The sequence below is a fragment of the Salmo trutta genome, chromosome 5 (genome assembly GCF_901001165.1).
Source record: "Salmo trutta chromosome 5, fSalTru1.1, whole genome shotgun sequence".
Taxonomy (NCBI): Eukaryota; Metazoa; Chordata; class Actinopteri; order Salmoniformes; family Salmonidae; genus Salmo; species Salmo trutta.
In genome coordinates this window covers 22,282,875-22,305,451 of record NC_042961.1, presented here as the reverse complement: position 1 = coordinate 22,305,451, position 22,577 = coordinate 22,282,875, and the positions used below count along the sequence as shown (strand labels likewise).

Genomic DNA, 22,577 nt, shown 5'->3' with positions numbered 1-22,577 from the left:
AAATATCTACCATGTACTGTTAGCTTAATTCACAGAGAAACTGTCCTGACTGAGACACACACACACACACACACACACACACACACACACACACACACAGGATTTCAGCGGACATGCACACTTAACCAACATAAGCACACATCATGAGCGCAAACCCACAAGCACTGCTAAAGCTACGCAGCATATGTTGTTTTACGCATTTGTATGGACAAAAGTGAAGCAAAAGCCAACATTAGATAGAAGAGACAGCAGACACAATAGGACCAGGGACTTGAAAGAGAACGTTTTAAGAATACACTGGCCAAAACATAGAGCCTATGCAAGAGGTTGAACCATAATTTATCAGGGGCACAATCTGTGACAAGGCTGCCTCGTCATCATCACACCGGCAAACAGACTGTCAAGAGGTAAGGACAGTGGTTCAGATGAGGGGATATTAAGTTCTCACTTCAAATTTCTCCTTTTCTGTCCTGTATGAAAAGTGAAAGATCTAAAATGCAGTTCCTCTTGTGGTAAATGGTAATCAATGGGCTGGCTCTACCCTCTGCTCTGGCCCACAGATAACGGCACTGAGGAAACCTGCGGATTTGTATATACAGTTGAAGTCGGAAGTTTACATACACTTAGGTTGGAGTCATTAAAACTCGTTTTTTTCAACCACTCCAAAACATTTCTTGTTAGCAAACTATAGTTTTGGAAAGTCGGTTAGGACTTCTACTTTGTGCATGACACAAGTCATTTTTCCAACAATTGCCTACAGACAGATTATTTCACTTATAATTCACTGTATCACAATTCCAGTGGGTCAGAAGTTTACATACATTAAGTTGACTGTGCCTTTAAACAGCTTGGAAAATTCCAGAAAAGGATGTCATGGCTTTAGAAGCTTCTGATAGGCTAATTGGCATCATTTGGGTCATTTGGAGGTGTACCTGTGGATGTATTTCAAGGCCTACCTTCAAACTCAGTGCCTCTTTGCTTGACATCATGGGAAAAATCCAAAGAAATCAGCCAAGACCTCAGAAAAAAAATTGTAGACCTCCACAAGTCTGGTTCAATTTCCAAACGCCTGTTGGTACCATGTTCATCTGTACCTTCAGATGAACATACGCAGGTATAAACACCATGGGACCACGCAGCCGTCATACCGCTCAGGAAGGAGACGCGTTCTGTCTCCTAGAGATGAACGTACTTTGGTGCAAATCAATCCCAGAAAAAACAGCAAAGGACCTTGTGTAGATGCTGGAGGAAACAGGTACAAAAGTATCTATATCCACAGTAAAACGAGTCCTGCTCAGCAAGGAAGAAGCCACTGCTCCAAAACCGCCATAGAAAAGCCAGACTACGGTTTGCAACTGCACATGGGAACAAAGATCGTACTTTTTGGAGAAATGTCCTCTGGTCTGATGAAAAAAAAATAAAACTGTTTGGTCATAATGACCATCTTTATGTTTGGAGGAAAAAGGGGGAGGCTTGCAAGCCGAAGAAAATTATCCCAACCGTGAAGGACAGGGGTGGCAGCATCATGTTGGGGGAGTGCTTTGCTGCAGGAGGGACTGGTGCCCTTCACAAAATAGATGGCATCATGAGGGAGGAAAATTATGTGGATATATTGAAGCAACATCTCAAGACATCAGTCAGGAAAGTAAAAGCTTGGTCGCAAATGGGTCTTCCAAATGGACAATGACCCCAAGCATACTTCCAAAGTTGTGGCAAAATGGCTTAAGGACAACCAAGTCAAGGTATTGGAGTGGCCATCACAAAGCCCTGACCTCAATCCCATAGAAAACTTGTGGGCAGAACTGAAAAAGCGTGTGCGAGCAAGGAGGCCTACAAACCTGACTCAGTTACACCAGCTCTGTCAGGAGGAAGGGGCCAAAATTCACCCAATTTATTGTGGGAAGCTTGAGGAAGGCTACCCGAAACGTTTGACCCAAGTTAAATAATTTAAAGGCAATGCTACCAAATACTAATTGAGTGTATGTAAACTTCTGACCCACTGGGAATGTGATGAAAGAAATAAAAGCTGAAATAAATTATTCTATTATTCTGACATTTCACATTTTTAAAATAAAGTGGTGATCCTAGCTGACGTGAAACAGGGAATTTTTACATGGATTAAATGTCAGGAATTGTGAAAAACAGTTTAAATGCATTTGGCTAAGGTGTATGTAAACTTCCGACTTCAACTGTACTCGCATGTGTCTCGAAACAGTCTAAATTCAGTGTCGCAATCTACTGCAAGTTCACTTTACTTGGCTGTAATTCTGTCTCACACACCTGAGGAAGCTTGATGGATCAACAAACTTCATTGGCGTTACAGCTCTAAATGTTTTTAGCACAAGTAACTGTCATTTACCATAGCATTGAGTAAGCTATACATTTGTACTTTAAGTTAATAAAATATGGCATATTTTCCAAACTAATGTGGACTTCTTCATTACTGCAGTCCAATGGCCGAGCTCACATGATGTTTGGCAATATGAAAGTTGGCCACTCATAGAATATCTATAACTCAACATGGAATTAAAAGCAATAGAGAAGAGCTGGAGGGAAATTCAGCTTATAATATCTATGAACAAGAGTCAACGTTTAGTGTTCTGGACATTCCTCCCAGAAGACATACCGAATATACACAAAGGAACAAATACGAAGAAGGGGTAAGCATAGCGACAGGACGGGACACAGAATGACTTCCTATTTACACATTTCCTTCTGAATAGAATTATGCATCAAATATTTTTCTCCCCAGTTGTCCTTTTCATGTCAAATGTGACAGGAGAAGTTATTGAGTTGAAGTTTGTTATAGGAAGCACAGTGAGTTGTTGATTTAAGGCAAGTCGAGTATCCCCTCTTACAATGTCCTTGGTTGTCTGGATTGAACGTAGCTCTTAAAGCAGGTCGCGTTTGAAGCCCACTGGACGTGAATACCATTGCAGTATGGTTATTTTTCGTAGGCACAGCATCTATCGATCCAATATACATTTACATTTAAATTCACATAATTATAGTACCTTATTTCATAATTACTCTTCTTAAGAGTCAAGAGTTATATTTCAATATGGCAGGAGAAGACTGTCCTGAAGAGGGGGAAAAAAAATTGGCATAAAACATTTACAGGAAAAAATTGAACATGATTGGCGGGAGGTGACGATTGCGAGGGCAGTGTCTTGGTTTGAAGTGTGGCTCTAAGGCTCCTACATAATATGACTTTGTCCATCAACATGTGAGCAGACGCATATCCTTCCCCCATGTCATGTTTCGGCTTTCACAGAAAGCGTCAAATCGCAGTACGTTGCTTCCTACAACCAAGAACTCCTCTGGCCGGGGAGGGAATAGGCGGGAGAGTCATCCTATAAAGTTTCCTTTAGTCAAAAAACACCTCTGTAGCAGCGTCTGTCCATTGTGGTTATAGAGATTCGTGAGGGTTGAGGCTCAATGTCCAAGGCCCTGTGACAGGGTCCCCCCCTCCCCCCATTTCTCCTCCCCCGCCTCCTGAACAGAGGTGACATATTCTGCATCATGCCATTAGGACACACTGGGGAGTTCAGGCTCTTGATTGGGCTGTGTTGAGTACGTAGGGGTAAAATATCACATTTTGATGTCCTGTGATTCCACCATTTTGGCCAGGGTCTTCTTGACTCGTAAGATGGTGAGGCGTGAGGCGGGGTTGTGGGCCCAGCACTCAGACATCAGCTTCAGCATGGTTCTCAGACACTGGAGAAAACACACACACACATTTTAGGAGTTGTTTTTCCTTCTGCTTATGCATTGTTTTTAAAGTGCTGCTAAGCTTGCATATATATCACTCTGAAAAAGCACTACTTACGCTAATAAACACAAATGCATTCTCTCTAACACTGCTAGAATTGGATAATCGCCTTTGTGTAAATGCCAAGTATACTTCCTGAAGGTTGCATGCAATCAAAACAATATTCCCCTGATAAATCATGTCCTCGCAGTGACGCAGGTGTTGACATTCGTGGCTAGCTCCACTCTCAGACTCACCTCGTCACCGTTCCACCTGTTGGACACGGTGGGCCGCAGCCCTTTGACACAGACCACCTCCAGCATGTCCTCAAAGGACGGGTCTGACGGTACCATCTCATAGTATGGCAGCTGATGATCCTCCACTATACCTGAGAGAGATGAGAGAGAGAGAGAACGGTGTGCGATAGAACACTAGTTCAACAATACCGTCAGTGTAGTGCATTTCATAACCAGTTGAAATCTTAAGCCCATTACTGTTTTCGTAGTGACTCGTCTGGATTGCCAGTATCACATGTACACAAATACCAGTATGCCTGTAGATTCAGAACTATAATGTGTGTGTGTGTGTAAGCGTCTATGTGTGTCCGTACCTCCTGTTATACAGCGGCGGGAAATCTCCCAGATGACGAGGCCATAGCTATATATATCAGCCATGATGTAGGCCTGGAAGTGGTTCTTGTTCAGGGTCTCGGCCAGCACCTCTGGGGCCATGTACCTCCGGGTCCCCACCCGTGTACTCAGAGGGACGTCTACCTCGTTGGTATCACTGAGGACAAGAACAGGAATTCAGAATAATCTACAGGGAAATGGTCAACGGCGCTCCAGAAACAACAGTTCAGAACTGTTCAGAGGAACGGCCATATGTGAAAACATGGGTTATGTACATTAGGGCACACCGTAGCAAAGCGTTTTGTAACACAAAATGATTGTTGCTCATTGGACAAGCTCAGCTACTCCCCCTCCCGATTTGTCAGTTTTCTTTATTTTGGTGCCTAACAAATAGAACCTTGATTAAAATCTCCATTGCTGAGCAGCATCCCACCTGTTGAACTTGACGGCCAGGCCCAGGTCGGCGATGCAGCAGGTGCCGTTCTTCTTCATCAGGATGTTCTTGCTCTTCAGGTCTCGGTGGGCGATGGCCGGCTTGCCCTGGGTGCCGTAGATCTCAGTGTGGAGGTGACACAGGCCGCAGGCGGCGGAGTAGGCCAGTCGCAGCAGGCTCTGGGTGTCCAGCGTGGTGAACCTCAGGTAGTCGTACAGGGAGCCATTCTCATGGTAGTCTGTGATGAGGAAGAGCTGGGTGAAGGCCCCGGTACCCTTGATGTCTGCCGCTATGAAACCTGCAGACGTGAGAAGAGAGGTGAGGGGGGGTTTAGTGCTGCAGTGAGATGTAGGCCCTGCCCTGATACATGACTGTTGACCTCAGCCATGTATGTACAAGGGCAAATGTAGGCCTAAGATCACATCACAGTCAATCAAGGCGCTCTACATTACACTTAGATTGAGACTAATTTAGATCAATTTAGAAAGAAAACGGCGGTATATGGCTTAGATGGAGGCAGAGACAGCTGTCGTCTTTGCTACATGTGAGTGGTAGGAACGGCACTTACCCAGGATGTTCTCGTGCCTCATGAGGACTGTCTGGTAGATCTCGGTCTCTCTGAACCAGCTGGCCTCCTCCCGGGTGAAGAACACCTTGACGGCCACCTTCTCTCCCCGCCAGCGGCCCAGCCACACCTCGCCGTAGCGCCCCTTGCCGATCTGACGCACCATCTGGATCTGCTTGGCAATGGTGCGCTGCACCTACAAGACACATCAGGGAGAGAGGCACTGAGCATTCATATCAGAACAGTAGCTTACCAGAGATCATACCTACTACAACCTTTACCATTTGTTCCTTCTTTAAGGCGGTATTCGCTGTTGCAAGCCAGATATGCACGTTTTGCTTCGTAAGGCCCATGTTATAATTAAGCAATAAGGCCCAAGGGTATATGGCCAATATACCACGGCTAAGAGCTGTTGTTAGCACGACGCAACGCGGAGTGTCTGGATACAGCCCTTAGCCGTGGTATATTGGCCACATACCACAAACCCCCAGAGGTGCCTTATTGCTATTATAAAGTACTTACCAATGTAATGAGAGCAGTAAAAATAAGTTCTGTCATATCCGTGGTATACGGCTGTCAGCCAAATCAGCATTCAGGGCTCGAACCCCCCAGTTTATAATTTACCATTTCACTTAACCTAATATAACCTACATATGGACAAAGACACACACATAACCGCCGTTACTCTTTCCTGGAAAGCAGAAGTCACATTTTGAGCCACCTATTATATAACCATAGCTAAAGGCTTTTCACCCAGGTCACATGCTCCAAAGCCCCTCCCTGTGCAGTGTGGGGTCCTTACCAGCAGGGGGAGCCCAGAGCCACTGCCAGAAGACTGGCACTGGTTGATGAGGTCTTTGAGAGACTCTCCCACAGGGATGAAGGCCTCGTCCTGCTCCAGGTCCCGGTGGTACTGCTGCCGCTCCGTCTGCCACTTGTACCTGACAGGAACACATACAGATCAGTATAGGGCACACATGCTAAAGCTACAATAGATGAACGTCAAGCGCAGTGCCGTAGCAACAATCTGCCTTTATCCCCAAACAGTCGAAAACAGTCCAACTTAGTCACAAACCCATGAAATTATTCATAGAAATGCTAACTGACACCAACATGTGACTGACTAAATGTTCTCCCACAAGTTAAGTTAGCCAGGACTCAATTCCCATATACATATGGAAAGAAAGTTGGAATCTGGCTTTGTGGCAGCTCTTCTCTGGAGTAGTCCTACCTGTAGTAACAGACTACTGTGATGCAGATGAGAGTGCAGCAGCATACGGTCATTGATATAAGGAACGCCAGCCAGTGGGCACTGCCAAAGTAGGAACCTGCAAAACACCACGAGTCCCCAAATGAAATTAAGTACCAGACCCTGACAATACCATCACAAGAATACCCTTCTAGGGCCACTATACAGAGGAACACCAGCAGTAGAGTAACATAGTTGGCCCTAAGCCTCACCAGTGTCCATTGGGGGAGGTAACGTGGGCTGCAGGTCCCGATTACAGAAGTCCGTCCCGCAGCATTCGATCGTTCGCCTCGTCTGAGCCCTGGGCGAATCCTGAAAAGAATGAAATGAAACCATGTTATTCAGGGGTTATTCAAACAATAACTCAAATATGAATAATAGCTATATACACATATAATAACAATACTAGAACATGTTACTACATATAGTTGACACCCCTGTGTCACGGTCCTGCTCCCTTCCATACAGACCACAACACATGCTTTACCTTGCATTGAAAATGTGAGCCTTCATACTTCATGCAGCCAGAGGTCAGAATAGCTTCTCCGTTCTCGTCCTCCTCTATGATGGCAAAACACTGGCCATTCGTCCTGCAATAAAAAAAAATAAAAAAACATTCAATGAGTACAGTTCCCAAACACACTTACGCCTCGATCACACCTTCAGCGTCATTGTGCAAAATGGCACGCAGCATCATCTGGATATGCGTGCAACAAAAGTTCATCATTCACCTGCTACCATTTCTGTCAAGCCGTCTATAAGTACAGTTTGACGCGTACGTTCGATAAATCCAACGTGCGCGCCACACCGACCGCAAGGAATCGTTCCATTGGAAATGAATGTACTTCTGGTGTACCAAAAGGCAATGAGGCTGGGATCGAGGCGTTAGGCCAGCGTTGACATTCATCACAGACCCAAAAGTCAGAGTTGGAACAAACATATGAATTAAGAATTTGGCCTTGGTTGGTCACTCACTCGCAGGTGTTATTTTTGTGGTCCTCTGGACAGTAACCCGAGCAGTAGCAGCTCAGAAAGCGGGCGGCGTCCTCTGGGGCCACCGTGGTGTCGTCCCCTTGCTTCCTGGACTCATGCTTGTGCCCGGTGCCGTGGAGCATGTGGTCTGGATTCTGACCAGCTGGATGGACGGAGAGAGAGAGAGAGAGGGGGGAAAAATGGTTTTGTTTTATAATGACAGTGAAAATGTCACAATCCATCATTTTTTCCCCTCCATCTGGGAGACACTGTCTGAAGTCGCAAAAACACAGGTTTTCACTGCACACATCGCTGTTGCCAGAAATACAGAACATAAACACATTGTGTAACATGTTCATTCCGCTGCCTAACACAACATCTGGTTTGAAGAGTTACAGTAGTCAAATACTAGGCTATATATTCATAGTAAACACAACAGTCCTATGGTGGGTTTGAATTTTCTGCTCTCCCCCCCTTCTGTTTTTATATGAGAGCGGTCTGCTCCTAATTGTGTGCTCATGTGATAAGTCTGATCCATATATGGCCAGAGGGCTATTTATACTCTGTGCTAGTGTCCAGTTAGAGCCATCACATGCATGAGCGTAAGCAGAGCAGAATACTGGAGGGCCAAGCCAACATCTGTTGTTCGCAACATTATCACTGTTGTCAATCTGATTGCAATTACATATGAAATTGAAAACAACGCATGGTTTAATGGAGGAAAAACCTAATATTCATGCAGGCTATTATGTTGTGGTTCTTTATAATGGCAAGGTTTAGTACACAGCAAATGTTCACTGCTAAAATCAGTTTACGCTGGTTAAACTAGCCGAGAGCGCACTGCCAGGACTCTGTATTAACCGCACCTAAAAAAGGGCATCGGCAACAAATCTACTGACATCTTAAGGAGCCAGTCAGAGCCATTAAGACTAGATACATGGCCCCATGGATACAAAGCCAGGAAGAGGACATTTTACAGAGCAGCACACTAATATACGTTAAGTCCCTAATGCTGCATTAAAATGTTGAGTATGAGCTCACTGTGTGGTGACTCCTATCCTCACGTTACTGTCTGGTACTCCCTCCACCTCTTCTCATGCCCTTTCTCCTGATCTCTTTTCCTCTCCCTTTTGCAATGCCCTGACCCACTTTCCTTATCAGTCCTCCTCTTGCCCGCTTCTTTTTTTACAATCCTTTTGCTTCTCCTGTCTGCTATTCCTCCATTGTCCTCCTTGTTCCATATCCTTCTCTTCTTGACTTCTACCTCGTCCTAGCCCCTCCTTTCTCTTCCCCTCCCCCTCCTCATTTCTCTGCCCCTTATTGCCCTAACCCCCTCCCAGTCTGCCCCCCCCCCCTCCTCAGGAGAGTGGACCTGGGCTGTGGGGCTCCTGTGAGTCGTGAGCATAAAGCACAAAGTGATGTCTGTGTGCGGCGCTTGGCGCGGCTTCGGCACTTCCTTTGGAGCATGACGCGACTCGAGCCTGCTCCAGTTCAGACATGTCTGCAGAGGGCCAATCACCTTCAAACCTACACTTTGAAACGTCTCGGCAGCAGAACGGCACCCTTTTTTTCTCTTCCCTCTCCCGGCTGCTTGTCTCCAGCTCCGCATTCCTTCCCTAGACCCCATTGCTGGCTTCAGAGTTGTTGTTCTTGTTTTCCTCAAGTTTTTTCCCCCTTTCATTTTACAACCGAGTGCCCTGGTGGTTCTAGATTCAGGCTGCATTCTCTGAGTAATTTTACTGATAAATGACCATTTAAAAGGAGAGCCGAGAGATAACGGAGCTTCTGTTGGGCTTCGGTTCCTTTTTTACAGTTCATTTGTACGCTGATCATGTACTTACAGACTCACCGGCTTACTGACGTCAGACAGCCTAACAGTCGACCAGGACCACTACCTCTACAAATGCTTCACTTTTAGTGTTGTACTTCAGCCAATAGAATCCCCCTCCCCCCCAAATGATGGAACCCCATAGGGTGCCAGACAAAAGTGTGCCAGTCTTAACTTAGTTCTGGGATCCTTTAGAGTCAAAAGCTATTATGTAAAAACATAATAACTGTATCAAATTAAAAGCAACCATTAGGCCTCGATATCTACATTTCAACAACTAAAGCAAAGCAGACCAGAACTCTTCAGTAATATTTTATGGGTACAGAATAGACAACCAGGAAAGTGACTCACTACAATCCTCAATGTGGTCAACACTAAGGTCATATCACCAGAGCGGAGAGAAATCACAGTGCAGGGGGTTGCGAGATCATAGCCGTATGCTTGAGCTGGGGTCCTCGGGGCAGACAACAAACCCTAATCTGTTGTACTAACAAGGGTGGCAGGAGTTATCGGTGGCGGAACTGACGGCAACACCCTGAAAGAAAATAGAGGCCCGAGCAGTTCTCCAGTGAGATAGCAGAGCCGGTCTCAGAAGCTGTGAAACCCGGGGCTTTTGATGTCCGCCTTCTATCAGTGAAGAGGAAAAGAACACACCGATTACAGGACTCCAGAGTTCCAACCAAACACCAACATCCTACTGGGGGGGGGGGGGGGGGGGGGGGGGGGGGAATAAACCCAGTCTCTTTACTCTACATGCGTCTCACACACACACACACACACACACCAGATCCAAAGAAATAAAGCTCCTAACAGGAGGCAGATAGTCTAGACCTATTGCCGGTGATATTGCACACAGGAGATTTAATCAAAATAATATCTGAAATTGTTGCACTAATAAACTAGACTTAAGTGGTGGCATGGCCCAAGGCCCAGTTTGAGCTGGGCTGTCCCCTGGCGATGTCAGATTGGCACAGAGCAGTGTTGGGAGGCAGTGTGGAAACTTATAAACACACAGCAGACTGGAACCAGATCAAACGGGCCAAGCCCCAAATAGAAACCAGAGAGCTGAGGGTAGATGGCTCTCTTTCTCCCTCCCACACTCCTTCTCTCCCTCGCTCTCCGCTCCTTCGCTCTCCCTCTGGGAGCTGTGCTCGGTCTCGACTGGCTTGAGTCATGTTTGAGGGATGGGGAAAGGGATTCAGGAGGCTCCCGGATGCTTTGATGAGGTGATGAAAGCCTCTTTGATAGTCCCTGAGTAAGCACATAAAACTCGGGACACGTTTTTACTGCAGTGACTGGGAGCGTCGAGGACTTCTGAGGCCTCTCTCCCACTGGAGTCTACAGAGAAAGACATGTTGACAATACAAGACTTAAAGTTCACCATCAAACCCCCAAAGAGCCTCAAGGCCCTTTTTGTTTCTATTTGGCTGGGCCTCGCTAGTGAAGACACGGAGTACATCGCTTCCCCTTTACTAGGAGGCCTGTGATTGGCTGGGGGCCGTGATTGATGGAGAGCAGCGGCTGTCAGTGGGGCTGGAAATGGCTGCTGGTGCTCTCTCTGCCTCCACATGTGTGCTTAATTCTGCCGCCAGTCACGGCGGAGTCTGAGGTCTGGCAGAGCACCCCCAGTAACGAGCCTCTCCATCTCCAGTCAGCCACATGTTGCACTCTTAAAGGGCCAGCACACTCCAACGCTAACGAGCCAATCTATCTACTGACAATGGAATGCAATGCTCTTAAAGGGCCAGCAGCAGAGCCTGTTTTTGTCAGAGCCAGCCATAAGAGTGCAGCGACACGAGATAAACAGTGTTCTGAACTGGTTGTTCTAACAGGACACACTGTGGAGGTGAGGGGAGTCATATATCTGCATACAAACAGTCACTGAAACCTGCCCTCTCCTAAAGTCTCAGGCGAGAGAAAGTGAGTAAGAGTGTGTGTGTGTGTGTGTGTGTGTGAGAGAAGAACAAGTGAGAATAAAATGAGAGAGCACGGTAGAGAGAGAGAGAGAGAGAGAGAAAGAGAGATCAGTTCACAGCAACAAACCCCAGAGAGGATCAACCTTCCTCTCTGACCTTGGGGGGGGGGGGGGGGGAGAGAGAGATCTGGACAGGGAGAAAAAGCTACCTGAAATTACAACTCTTGAAGTGGGTGAGTCGGCAAGAAAAGGAGAAGTATGGAGACATTAGCTGACAATGATATACATCCCTGATAAAGATGAGCAAAAATTACTGCATACAATAAATAATAAATACTGAGCTATATTGTATTCTCCAAAAAAATACAGGCAAATGATTTATACTAATACAATTGCTCAGAGAAAGATATTTTGTTTAACAAGTTGTAAAACATTCTCAAAAAAAGGTATGGGTCCACATGTTTGGCACCCCTGTTTTCAATGAGAATAAGAGCAGAGCCTTTTTCTAAAATGTTTTCTGAGTTGGAGAACACATTGGGAGGGATCTTAGACCATTCCTCCATACAGAATCTTTCCAGATCCTTGATATGTAGGCAGTCATTGTAAATAAGATTTTGCTCTTAACTGACTTGCCTAGTTAAATAAGGGTTAAATAGATAAATAAAAAAATCCTGTTTGCGTTTATGGACTGCCCTCTTCAATTCAAACAGGTTTTCAATGGGTTTTGTCTGGAGACAGATGGCCATTGCAAAATTTCGATTTAACAATTTCTTTGTGGATTTGATGTGTGCCTGAGGTTAATGTCTTGCTAGAAGATCCACCTGTGGCCAAGTTTCAGCCTCCTGGTAAAGGCAACCAGGTTGTCCTGGTAGTGGGTAAAGTTCATTATGCCATTGACCTTAAGGGCTCCAGGACCAGTAGAAACGAAATAGCCCCAAACCATCAAAGAGCCACCACCATATTTTACAGTAGGTGTGGGGTTATTTTCTGCTTATGCGTTCTCATTTCAACACCAGACCCAAACACTGGTGTGCGTGGTCAAAGACCTCTATTTTCATGTCATCTGACCAAAGTGCCGGTTTCAATCCAATGACATTTAGCAAACTCCGGGCGTTTACATTTGTTGGATGACATGACAATAGAGCTCGTTGGTGATGTATTGAAAGGTATTGAAAACAGGGGGTGTCTAACGTTTTTATCCCTACCTTTGAGGGGGTAAAAAGTAGTACTTGTTAGACAAAATCTATTTCTCTGAGCATTTATATTAATATAAAATAATATACATTTTCCACTTTTTGAAGCATACAATATAGCTCAATATTTCAAAAGAATTTTGCGCATCTTTATCAAGGGTGTAAATCATTTCGGTCCCCCACTCTAAACCTTACAAGTGAACCACAGACTTCGATGGCTCCCCTTTCAGCTCCATCATCACTTTCCCAGTGGCAAAGGACAGTATACAGAGAAGATATTTATACTTCTTTCGTTGTTCCTCCGGTTTGTGATGACAATAGAAAAGTGACAGCGGCTGTTACCAAATCTCCTCCTCACAGGTAGTGTTACTGGAACCTCTTCACCACAGCACCTTTCAACAGCACAAATCCAATACATTCTCTTCATATTAGTCAGAGATTCACTACAAGGCTTTTATCCAAGATGTAGAGAACAAAAAAAAAAAAAAAGAGAAAAAAAATATTCTGTGTGTGTTCTTTGAATGTTATTGGACAATTTCCTGAGGAGTTCATTCAACAACCTCGGTTACCTGGCAACAGTTGAATACCTTGAAAAAGGTATTTAACAAGTTGCTACAGCCTCACGCTAATTAAAACTCCTCACACATGGAAAACAACAGCAAATAAAAAAAACTAGACCTATAAAACATGCGCCTTTTCCCCTTGGTGAGACAAAAGTGGAATTCTAATTGGTTTGTTGACACTTCAGGAGCAGAAAAAGTGAGTGTGAAAAGAGCATTCATGAGATAGCACAGCAGGCCCCTTATACAGCCACTCTGGCAGCCTCTTGCCCAGCAGGCACCTCTGTCCCTGCCCCCTCTCCCCATAACGCTTGGCATATGCCAGGCCCAGGCCCCACACTCCTTCACTAATCAGCAAGCGCAGCGGGAGAAAAAAAGAAAAAGCGGCAGAGAAAAACCTCTCTCGTGGGATTGAATTATTTCCGGAGAACAATGAATGTTTGGAGTATTTTTGCCCTGTAACGACTGACAGTATTATAGAGGAAATGGTTCATGTGAAAAAAGGAATCCAGAGTGCTAACAATCACTTCAACAGCTTCCTGTAGTGAGAGGGTGGGGTGGGGGGGTTCTCTGGTGGGTCACAACCATCAATGACAGCTGCTGGCGGGAAGGAAGGAGAGAGGCTAACCTGGCCCTGCCTGGGTACAGAGGCACTGTTTCACTGTACAGTATGCCTGGGACAAGGTAGACATGGGAGACCCAGAGTTAATGGAGACTAATCAAAACAAGAGCATGGGCTCTTTGATAACAAAACAGGGTCACAACCAGTCTCGGAGAGCGTAGCTCTGAATCAATCATCCCTAAGACTTGGACAGGCCTTGCCTTCCTCTTATCAGCCTGTGTGTGTGCGTGTGTGACGGAGTGCTAAAAAGCTCTGCTTTTAGAGTAATCAGATCCTGATATTTGCCTTCACATCTCATTGGCTGGTTAAAGGTGACCTTTTACGAGCCTGAGAGCTCCGTCTTTATGGCCCTGGTTGGCTTAAATGGCTGCTGGTTGGTTCACTGTGGAGGCCCCGCCGGGCAGGCAGTATGAGAGCAACAGCAGGAGCAGCTAGAGGAGCAGAGGGAGGGAGGCCCTTTTATGAGGCCCCAGCACATTAAGATCCATATCCTGCCGGCATCAAACATGTCCGGATAAAAACCAGCGTTATACTTGAGGCCTGCGTGTGCCCGGTACATGGAATAAAACGATCTTGGTGACTAAATTGTGCTGTGATCAGAGCGTATTTAGTGTCTTTTCCATACATCATTCACTCACATAGCATGATCTCTCACGACAAGGCAAAATGAGGCAATATCATCGGAACATCACATGATATTCAACATGGTCTAATCTCATTGAGATCATGGCATTTCCCAAGTGGGAAATGGGTGTTTCCGCACATCACAGTAAACTTGGTATTGAGAGAAAGGACTGAGTTGTACCTCTGGTGTTTGGTCCCCTAATTAGCATATATGCAAAAGAACAATGTCATTGCCATATTATCCTGTTAGGACCACATGGGGGTTATGTTACTATTATTTAACTAGGTAGCTTAGGTCATGCATTTCAAAAGGCATTGCATTACCAGCTAATGAATTCTATCACGGCCATTATAATGGCTTAAAATACTGATCTCTCCATAGTGGGGGGTGGGGGACTGTGGGTCACATAAGCGGGTAGCCTTGCTTTAAAAAAGGCAGAAGTAAGTATTTATGCTAATTTAGTTGAACAACATTTATCCTGCCCCTCCTCCATATGCAATAGATAGTGTTTCAAAAGTGCTATTGACTTCTTATTTTGTCTTGGTGTCCCCCTTCGTAACAGAGATCAAATTGAAAGTATATATTTTTCAAATATTCACTACTGTATTTATTTATTTATTTTGCTCCTTTGCACCCCAGTATTTCTACTTTGCACACTCATCTACTGTCAAATCTACCATTCCAGTGTTTTAATTGCTATATTGTATTTACTTCGCCACCATGGCCTATTTATTGCCTTTACCTCCCTTATCTCACCTCATTTGCTCACATTGTATATAGACTCATTTTTGTACTGTATTATTGACTGTATGTTGTTTTACTCCATGTGTAACTCTGTGTTATACGTGTCGAACTGCTTTGCTTTATCTTGGCCAGGTCGCAGTTGTAAATGAGAACTTGTTCTCAACTTGCCTACCTAGTTAAATAAAGGTTAAATAAAAAAATAATTAAAAAAATTACTGTATTTACAATATTCATCACGTGCCCACACACTTCTAATTCTGAAATGTAAGCATACCTCAGAGGGATTGCCCTGGTAGTAATTGTGGGTTTTTAAACAGCACCCAAGACCAATCTGTAAATTCATTTGACAATTGGAAAAAGAGCTACAGCGTAAATACTGCAATGCGGGTTGGATTGAATTGAGCTCCTAATCTTCATTTTCATGTTCGCATGATTCTTCCCAAAACAATATCGCAATAAATGTGAGTCCACGTTCCAAATATCATTTTTTTTGCACCATAGGGAATTCGAACTTAGACCGCAAGTGGTAATAGATGTTAGGAACTCGATTTTATTATCAGAGCCTGCCAGTGGACTTCTGGTTAGTATGCTTTGGTGAGAAAGTGTTGGTATCATGTTAGGGCTGACCCCATTTAGTCGACTGGTTGATTGATAGGCTGTTGGTCGTTCGAGATTTCTTTAGTCAAGCAGTAGCAAAAAAATATATATAAATAAATTCATGGTGTACAAGACAGACAGGGTCTGATTGGCGCCTGTGAGTGGACTGATCCATTGTGGAGGCCGTTTGGATGGCACAGTCCATCACTCTAAGACATGTGCTACTGAAATTGCATATGGTTATATTATGAAAGAACAACAGTGCAACACTAATAAAAATATTATTTTATAACAAAGACTCTTTCTCCCGGGTTGGATAGTGGTCGCTGTCAGAGGTTCTGAAACACATTAATGCGCTGTTGAATTGGAGCCTTTTACTAGGCGATGTTGCTTTGTGCATTATAGCAAAGTTAACCAGCATCTTGGTGTTGAGAACAATGCAGCGGAGGCAGCAGCGGAGTTAGGAGACAAAAAGAAGAGTGAGGCGAGAGGAAACCAACTTAATTAGGTCTATAATCAATAGACTAACTTAAAATGTGCCTGGAAAATAATCCATATATACACATTGCATTAGGAAAGTATTCAGACCCCTTGACCTTCTCCACATTGCTTCGTTACAGCCTTATTCTAAAATGGATTCAACTTTTTTCCCCTCAAATCAACACCCCATAATTACAAAGCAAAAACAGTTTAGAAATCTTTGCTAATTTATTACAAATAAAAACTGAAATTACATTTACATAAGTATATTTTATTTATTTATTTCACCTTTATTTAACCAGGTAGGCAAGTTGAGAACAAGTTCTCATTTACAATTGCGACCTGGCCAAGATAAAGCAAAGCAGTTCGACAACATACAAAAACAGAGTTACACATGGAGTAAAACAAACATACAGTCAATAATACAGTAGAAAAATAAGTCTATATACAATGTGAGCAAATGAGGTGAGATAAGGGAGGTAAAGGCCATGGTGGCAAAGTAAATAAAGTATAGCAAGTAAAACACTGGAATGGTAGATTTGTAATTTGAAGAAAGTTCAAAGTTAAAATATAAATAATATGGTGCAAAGGAGCAAAATAATAAATAAATAAATACAGTAGGGGAAGAGGTAGTAGTTTGGGCTAAAATTATAGATGGGCTATGTACAGGTGCAGTGATCTGGGAGCTGCTCTGATTGCTGGTGCTTAAAGCTAGTGAGGGAGATAAGTGTTTCCAGTTTCAGAGATTTTTGTAGTTCGTTCCAGTCATTGGCAGCAGAGAACTGGAAGGAGAGACGACCAAAGGAGGAGTTGGCTTTAGGGGTGACCAGAGAGATATACATGCTGGAGCGCGTGCTACAGGTGGGTGCTGCTATGGTGACCAGTGAGCGGAGATAAGGGGGGACTTTACCTAGCAGGGTCTTGTAGATGACCTGGAGCCAATGTGTTTGGCGACGATTATGAAGCGAAGGCCAGCCAACGAGAGCGTACAGGACGCAGTGGTGGGTGGTATATGGGGCTTTGGTGACAAAACGGATGGCACTGTGATAGACTGCATCCAGCTTGTTGAGTAGGGTATTGGAGGCTATTTTGTAAATGACATCGCCGAAGTCGAGGATTGGTAGGATGGTCAGTTTTACGAGGGTATGTTTGGCAGCATGAGTGAAGGATGCTTTGTTGCGAAATAGGAAGCCAATTCTAGATTTAACTTTGGATTGGAGATGATTGATGTGAGTCTGGAAGGAGTGTTTACAGTCTAACCAGACACCTAGGTATTTGTAGTTGTCCACAAATTCTAAGTCAGAACCGTCTAGAGCAGTGATGCTGGACAGGCGGGCAGGTGCAGGCAGCGATCGGTTGAAGAGCATGCATTTAGTTTTACTTGTATTTAGGAGCAGTTGGAGACCACAGAAGGAGAGTTGTATGGCATTGAAGCTCGTCTGGAGGGTTGTTAACACAGTGACCAAAGAAGGGCCAGAAGTATACAGAATGGTGTCGTCTGCGTAGAGGTGGATCAGAGAATCACCAGCAGCAAGAGCGACATCATTGATGTATACAGAGAAAAGAGTTGGCCCAAGAATTGAACCCTGTGGTACCCCCATAGAGACTGCCAGAGGTCCGGACAGCAGGCCCTCCGATTTGACACACTGAACTCTATCAGAGAAGTAGTTGGTGAACCAGGCGACGCAATCGTTTGAGAAACCAAGGCTACTGAGTCTGCCGATGAGGATGTGTTGATTAACAGAGTCAAAAGCTTTGGCCAGGTCAATGAATACGGCAGCACAGTATTGTTTCTTATCGATGGCGGTTACGATGTCGTTTAGGACCTTGAGCGTGGCTGAGGTGCACCCATGACCAGCTCTGAAACCAGATTGCATAGTGGAGAGGGTGCGGTGGGATTCGAAATGGTCGGTAATCTGTTTGTTGACTTGGCTTTCGAAGACCTTAGAAAGGCAGGGTAGGATGGATATAGGTCTGTAGCAATTTGGGTCAAGAGTGTCACCTCCTTTGAAGAGGGGGATGACAGCAGCTGCTTTCCAATCTATGGGAATCTCAGACGACACGAAAGAGAGGTTGAACAGGCTAGTAATAGGGGTTGCAATAATTTCGGCAGATAATTTTAGAAATAAAGGGTCCAGATTGTCAAGCCCAGCTGATTTGTAGGGGTCCAGATTTTGCAGCTCTTTCAGAACATCAGCTGAATGGATTTGGGAGAAGGAGAATGGGGGAGGCTTGGGCGAGTAGCTGTGGGGGGTGCAGTGCTGTTGAATGCAGTAGGGGTAGTTAGGTGGAAAGCATGGCCAGCCGTAGAAAAATGCTTATTGAAATTCTCAATTATAGTGGGCTTATCGGTGGTGACAGAGTTTCCTATCCTCAGTGCAGTGGGCAGTTGGGAGGAGGTGTTCTTATTCTCCATGGACTTTACAATGTCCCAGAACTTTTTAGAATTTGAGTTGCAGGAAGCAAATTTCTGTTTGAAAAAGCTAGCCTTGGCGTTTCTAACTGCCTGCGTGTATTGGTTTCTAACTTCCCTGAAAAGTTGCATATCGCGGGGGCAGTTCGATGCTAATGCAGAACGCCACAGGATATTTTTGTGTTGGTTAAGGGCAGTCAGGTCTGGGGAGAACCAAGGGCTATATCTGTTCCTGATTCTAAATTTCTTGAAAGGGGCATGCTTATTTAAGATGGTGAGGAAGGCATTTAAAAAAAATAACCAGGCATCCTCTACTGACGGGATGAGGTCAATATCCTTCCAGGATACCAGGGCCAGGTCGATTAGAAAGGCTTGCTCGTTAAAATGTTTCAGGGAGCGTTTGACAGTGATGAGTGGAGGTCGTTTGATCGCTGACCCATTACGGGTGCAGGCAATGAGGCAGTGATCGCTGAGATCTTGGTTGAAAACAGCAGAGGTGTATTTAGAGGGCACGTTGGTTAGGATGATATCTATGAGGGTGCCAGTGTTTGCGGCTTTGGGGTTGTACCTGGTGGGTTCATTAATAATTTGTGAGAGATTGAGGGCATCAAGCTTGGATTGTAGGATGGCTGGGGTGTTAAGCATGTCCCAGTTTAGGTCACCTAGTAGCACGAGCTCTGAAGATAGATAGGGGGCAATCAGTTCACATATGGTGTCCAGAGCACAGCTAGGGGCCGAGGGGGGTCTATAGCAGGCGGCGACGGTGAGAGACTTGTTTTTGGAGAGGTGGATTTTTAAAAGTAGAAGTTCAAATTGTTTGGGTACAGACCTGGATAGCAGGACAGAGCTCTGCAGGCTATCTCTGCAGTAGATTGCAACACCGCCCCCTTTGGTCGTTCTATCTTGTCTGAAAACGTTGTAGTTAGGGATGAAGATTTCAGAGTTTTTGGTGGACTTCCTAAGCCAAGATTCAGACACAGCTAGGACATCCGGGTTGGCAGAGTGTGCTAAAGCAGTGAATAAAACAAACTTAGGGAGGAGGCTTCTAATGTTCACATGCATGAAACCAAGGCTATTACGGTTACAGAAGTCATCAAAAGAGAGCGCCTGGGGAGTAGGAGTAGAGCCAGGCACTGCAGGACCTGGATTCACCTCTACATCCCCAGATGAGCAGAGAAGAATGAGTATGAGGGTATGGCTAAAAGCTATAAGAATTGGTCGTCTGTGACGTCCAGAATAGAGAGAAAAAGGAGCAGGTTTCTGGGGGCGATAAAATAGCTTCAAGGTATAATGTACAGACAAAGGTATGGTGGGATGTGAATACAGAGGAGGTAAACCTAGGCATTTAGTGATGATGAGAGAGATATTGTCTCTAGAAACATCATTGAAACCAGAAGATGTCATAGCATGTGTGGGTGGAGGAACTGAGAGGTTGGAGAGTATTGAGACCCTTTACTCAGTACTTTGTTGAAGCAACTTTGGCAGCGATTACAGCATCAAATCTTTTTGGGTAAGACGCTACAAGCCTGGCACACCTGTATTTGGGGAGCTTCTCCCATTCTTCTCTGCAGATCCTCTCAAGCTCTGTCAGGTTGGATGGGGAGCGTTGCTGCACAGCTATTTTCAGGTCTCTCCAGAGATGTTCGATTGGGTTCAAGTCCAGGCTCTGGCTGGGCCACTCAAGGACATTCAGACTTATCCCGAAGCCACTCCTGCGTTGTCTTGGCTGTGTGCATAAGGTCGTTGTCCTGTTGGAAGGTGAACCGTCGCCCCAGTCTGAGGTCCTGAGTGCTCTGGAGTAGGTTTTCATCAAGGATCTCTGTACTTTACTCCGTTCATCTTTCTCTCGATTCTGACTAGTCATCCAGTCCCTGCTGCTGAAAAACATTGCCACAGCATGATACTGCCACCACCATGCTTCACCGTAGGGATGGTGCCAGGTTTCTTCCAGATGTGACGTTTGGCATTCAGGTTTCATCAGATCAGAGAATCTTGTTTCTCATGGTCAGAGTCCTTTAGGGGCTTTTTCGCAAACTCCAATCGAGCTGTCATGTGCCTTTTAATGAGGAGTGGGTTCCGTCTGGCCACTCTACCATACAGGCCTGATTGGTGGAGTGCTGCAGAGATGATTGTCCTTCTGGAAGGTTTTTCCATCTCCACAGAGGAACTCTAGAGCTCTGTCAGAGTGACCATCTGGTTCTTGGTCACCTCCCTGAACAAAGCCCTTCTCCCCTATTGCTCAGTTTGGCTGGGCAGCCAGCTCTAGGAAGAGTCTTGGTGGTTCCAAACTTGCTCTGACATGCACTGTCAACTGTGGGACCTTATATAGACAGGTGTGTGCCTGTCCAAATCATTTCCAATCAATTTAATTTGCCACAGGTGTACTCCAATCAAGTTGTAGAAACATCAAGGATGATCAATGGAAACAGGATGCACCTGAGCTCAATTTCGAGTCTCATAGCGAAGGGTCTGAATACTTACGTAAATAAGGCATTCCTGTTTTGAATATATTTGCAAACCTGATTTCGTTATTGTGTGTAGAATGCTTAGGATATTGTTTTCGAAATACATTTTAGGGTAAAGCTGTAATGTAACAAAATGTGGAAAAAGTCAAGGGGTCTTGAACACTTTATGGAGGCACTGCATATCTACAGAAATAAGACAGATCCTGCTTCTGTTGCCTGTTTGGTTGATAGCCTACCTATTCCATGAGCACCAATCCTCATGCAACAATTTCCCAAATTCAGCTGTTTTTAATCTTTGCTATTAAGTAATAAAGGCTTTACACTTTCTTTTTTATAATTTATTTTGTTTTGTTCACAAATGTTCAAAATGGTCATACATATTGTATTTCTAATAACCCTCTTTCCTCGATCTCCTTATTGTTGTTATTATGATCATCATTGAATAACATTATTAAATAACATTTTATTGGTCACATACGTGTTTAGCAGATGTTATTGCGGGAGTAGCAAAATGCTTGCGAAATGGATATGTCATAATTAGTAGGCTTATACCCTGACTACACCGCTCGCGTCGCATGCGCTAGCGTTGCAAAATAAATTTCGAAATCTATGTTATTCAATTATTGCGCGCGTCAACGAGCGTCTGTCTTGCCAAGGGCTAAAATAGAAGTCCTTTCTATTTCTGACGCAGATCGCGCTGCAAGTCCTGCCTCTCCCATCTCCTCATTGGTTTATAGAAGCAGGCACCCACGTGCTATCTCCTCATTGGTTATACCCACATGGGTGATTGAAAGACGAACTGTGTTGTCGGTCGGTGTAGTAATACTATGAAAAAGTTCAGATGGCAGATGAAAAAGCCTGGAAGCAGGAGAGATGACTAGAAATGATTCGGTTGACCGTTTTATGTGTGGATTAATTGTCGGAGTAGAGGACCTTGTGCATTTCAGGTAAAATAACAACTCAATGTTTATATCCCAGGACAAATTAGCTAGCAAGTGCAAGCTAACTAGCTAAATTGCCATAAATGTTTAATGCTTTTCGACCTGTCCCCAAATTAATGTCATTGGTTCAGAGTTTGTTTTGATATTTTAACCTGCGTGTTGTGGTCGCGTGTGGTGTAGGGGGACAAAATAAATGTATGCACGATGGCGCATGCACGCAGCCGGTTTGGGTTCCGTGTTAGTATAGCAGCCTTGAATAACCGCCATCGAGCTGTAGGCTTAAGAGCGTAAGAGTGTAACCCGTTTATTTTTTTTAATTTTTTTTTTCTACTGCATCATTGATTGTATGTTGTTTTACTCCATGTGTAACTCTGTGTTTTTGTATGTTGTCGAACTGCTTTGCTTTATCTTGGCCAGGTCGCAATTGTAAATGAGAACTTGTTCTCAACTTGCCTACCTGGTTAAATAAAGGTGAAATAAAATAAATAAAAATAAAGTCGTAGTACCGTAACTTACTTAGGCCTATAATTTCAATACTTATATAGGCTACTGTATCAATAAATTATTTGTTCATGTCATGACACAGCATACGAGC

General features: G+C 44.5%; 1 protein-coding gene across 2 annotated transcripts in view; it reads right to left on the bottom strand.

Moving 5' to 3' along the window:
- Positions 1 to 2,290: 2,290 nt before the first annotated feature.
- The window catches only part of LOC115193873 (bone morphogenetic protein receptor type-1A), a 72,506-nt gene continuing 52,219 nt past the window's right edge, over positions 2,291 to 22,577 (bottom strand). For both annotated transcript variants that reach the window (XM_029752987.1, XM_029752986.1), the window contains exons 4-13: positions 7,603 to 7,762; positions 7,115 to 7,217; positions 6,840 to 6,939; positions 6,610 to 6,706; positions 6,181 to 6,319; positions 5,382 to 5,574; positions 4,814 to 5,111; positions 4,362 to 4,537; positions 4,009 to 4,139; positions 2,291 to 3,717 (exon numbers count right to left, since the gene is read on the bottom strand). In XM_029752987.1, the coding sequence (XP_029608847.1) occupies positions 3,592 to 3,717; positions 4,009 to 4,139; positions 4,362 to 4,537; positions 4,814 to 5,111; positions 5,382 to 5,574; positions 6,181 to 6,319; positions 6,610 to 6,706; positions 6,840 to 6,939; positions 7,115 to 7,217; positions 7,603 to 7,762 (1,523 nt within the window). In that variant the 3' untranslated portion in view covers positions 2,291 to 3,591. The remainder of the gene's footprint in view (positions 3,718 to 4,008; positions 4,140 to 4,361; positions 4,538 to 4,813; positions 5,112 to 5,381; positions 5,575 to 6,180; positions 6,320 to 6,609; positions 6,707 to 6,839; positions 6,940 to 7,114; positions 7,218 to 7,602; positions 7,763 to 22,577) is intronic.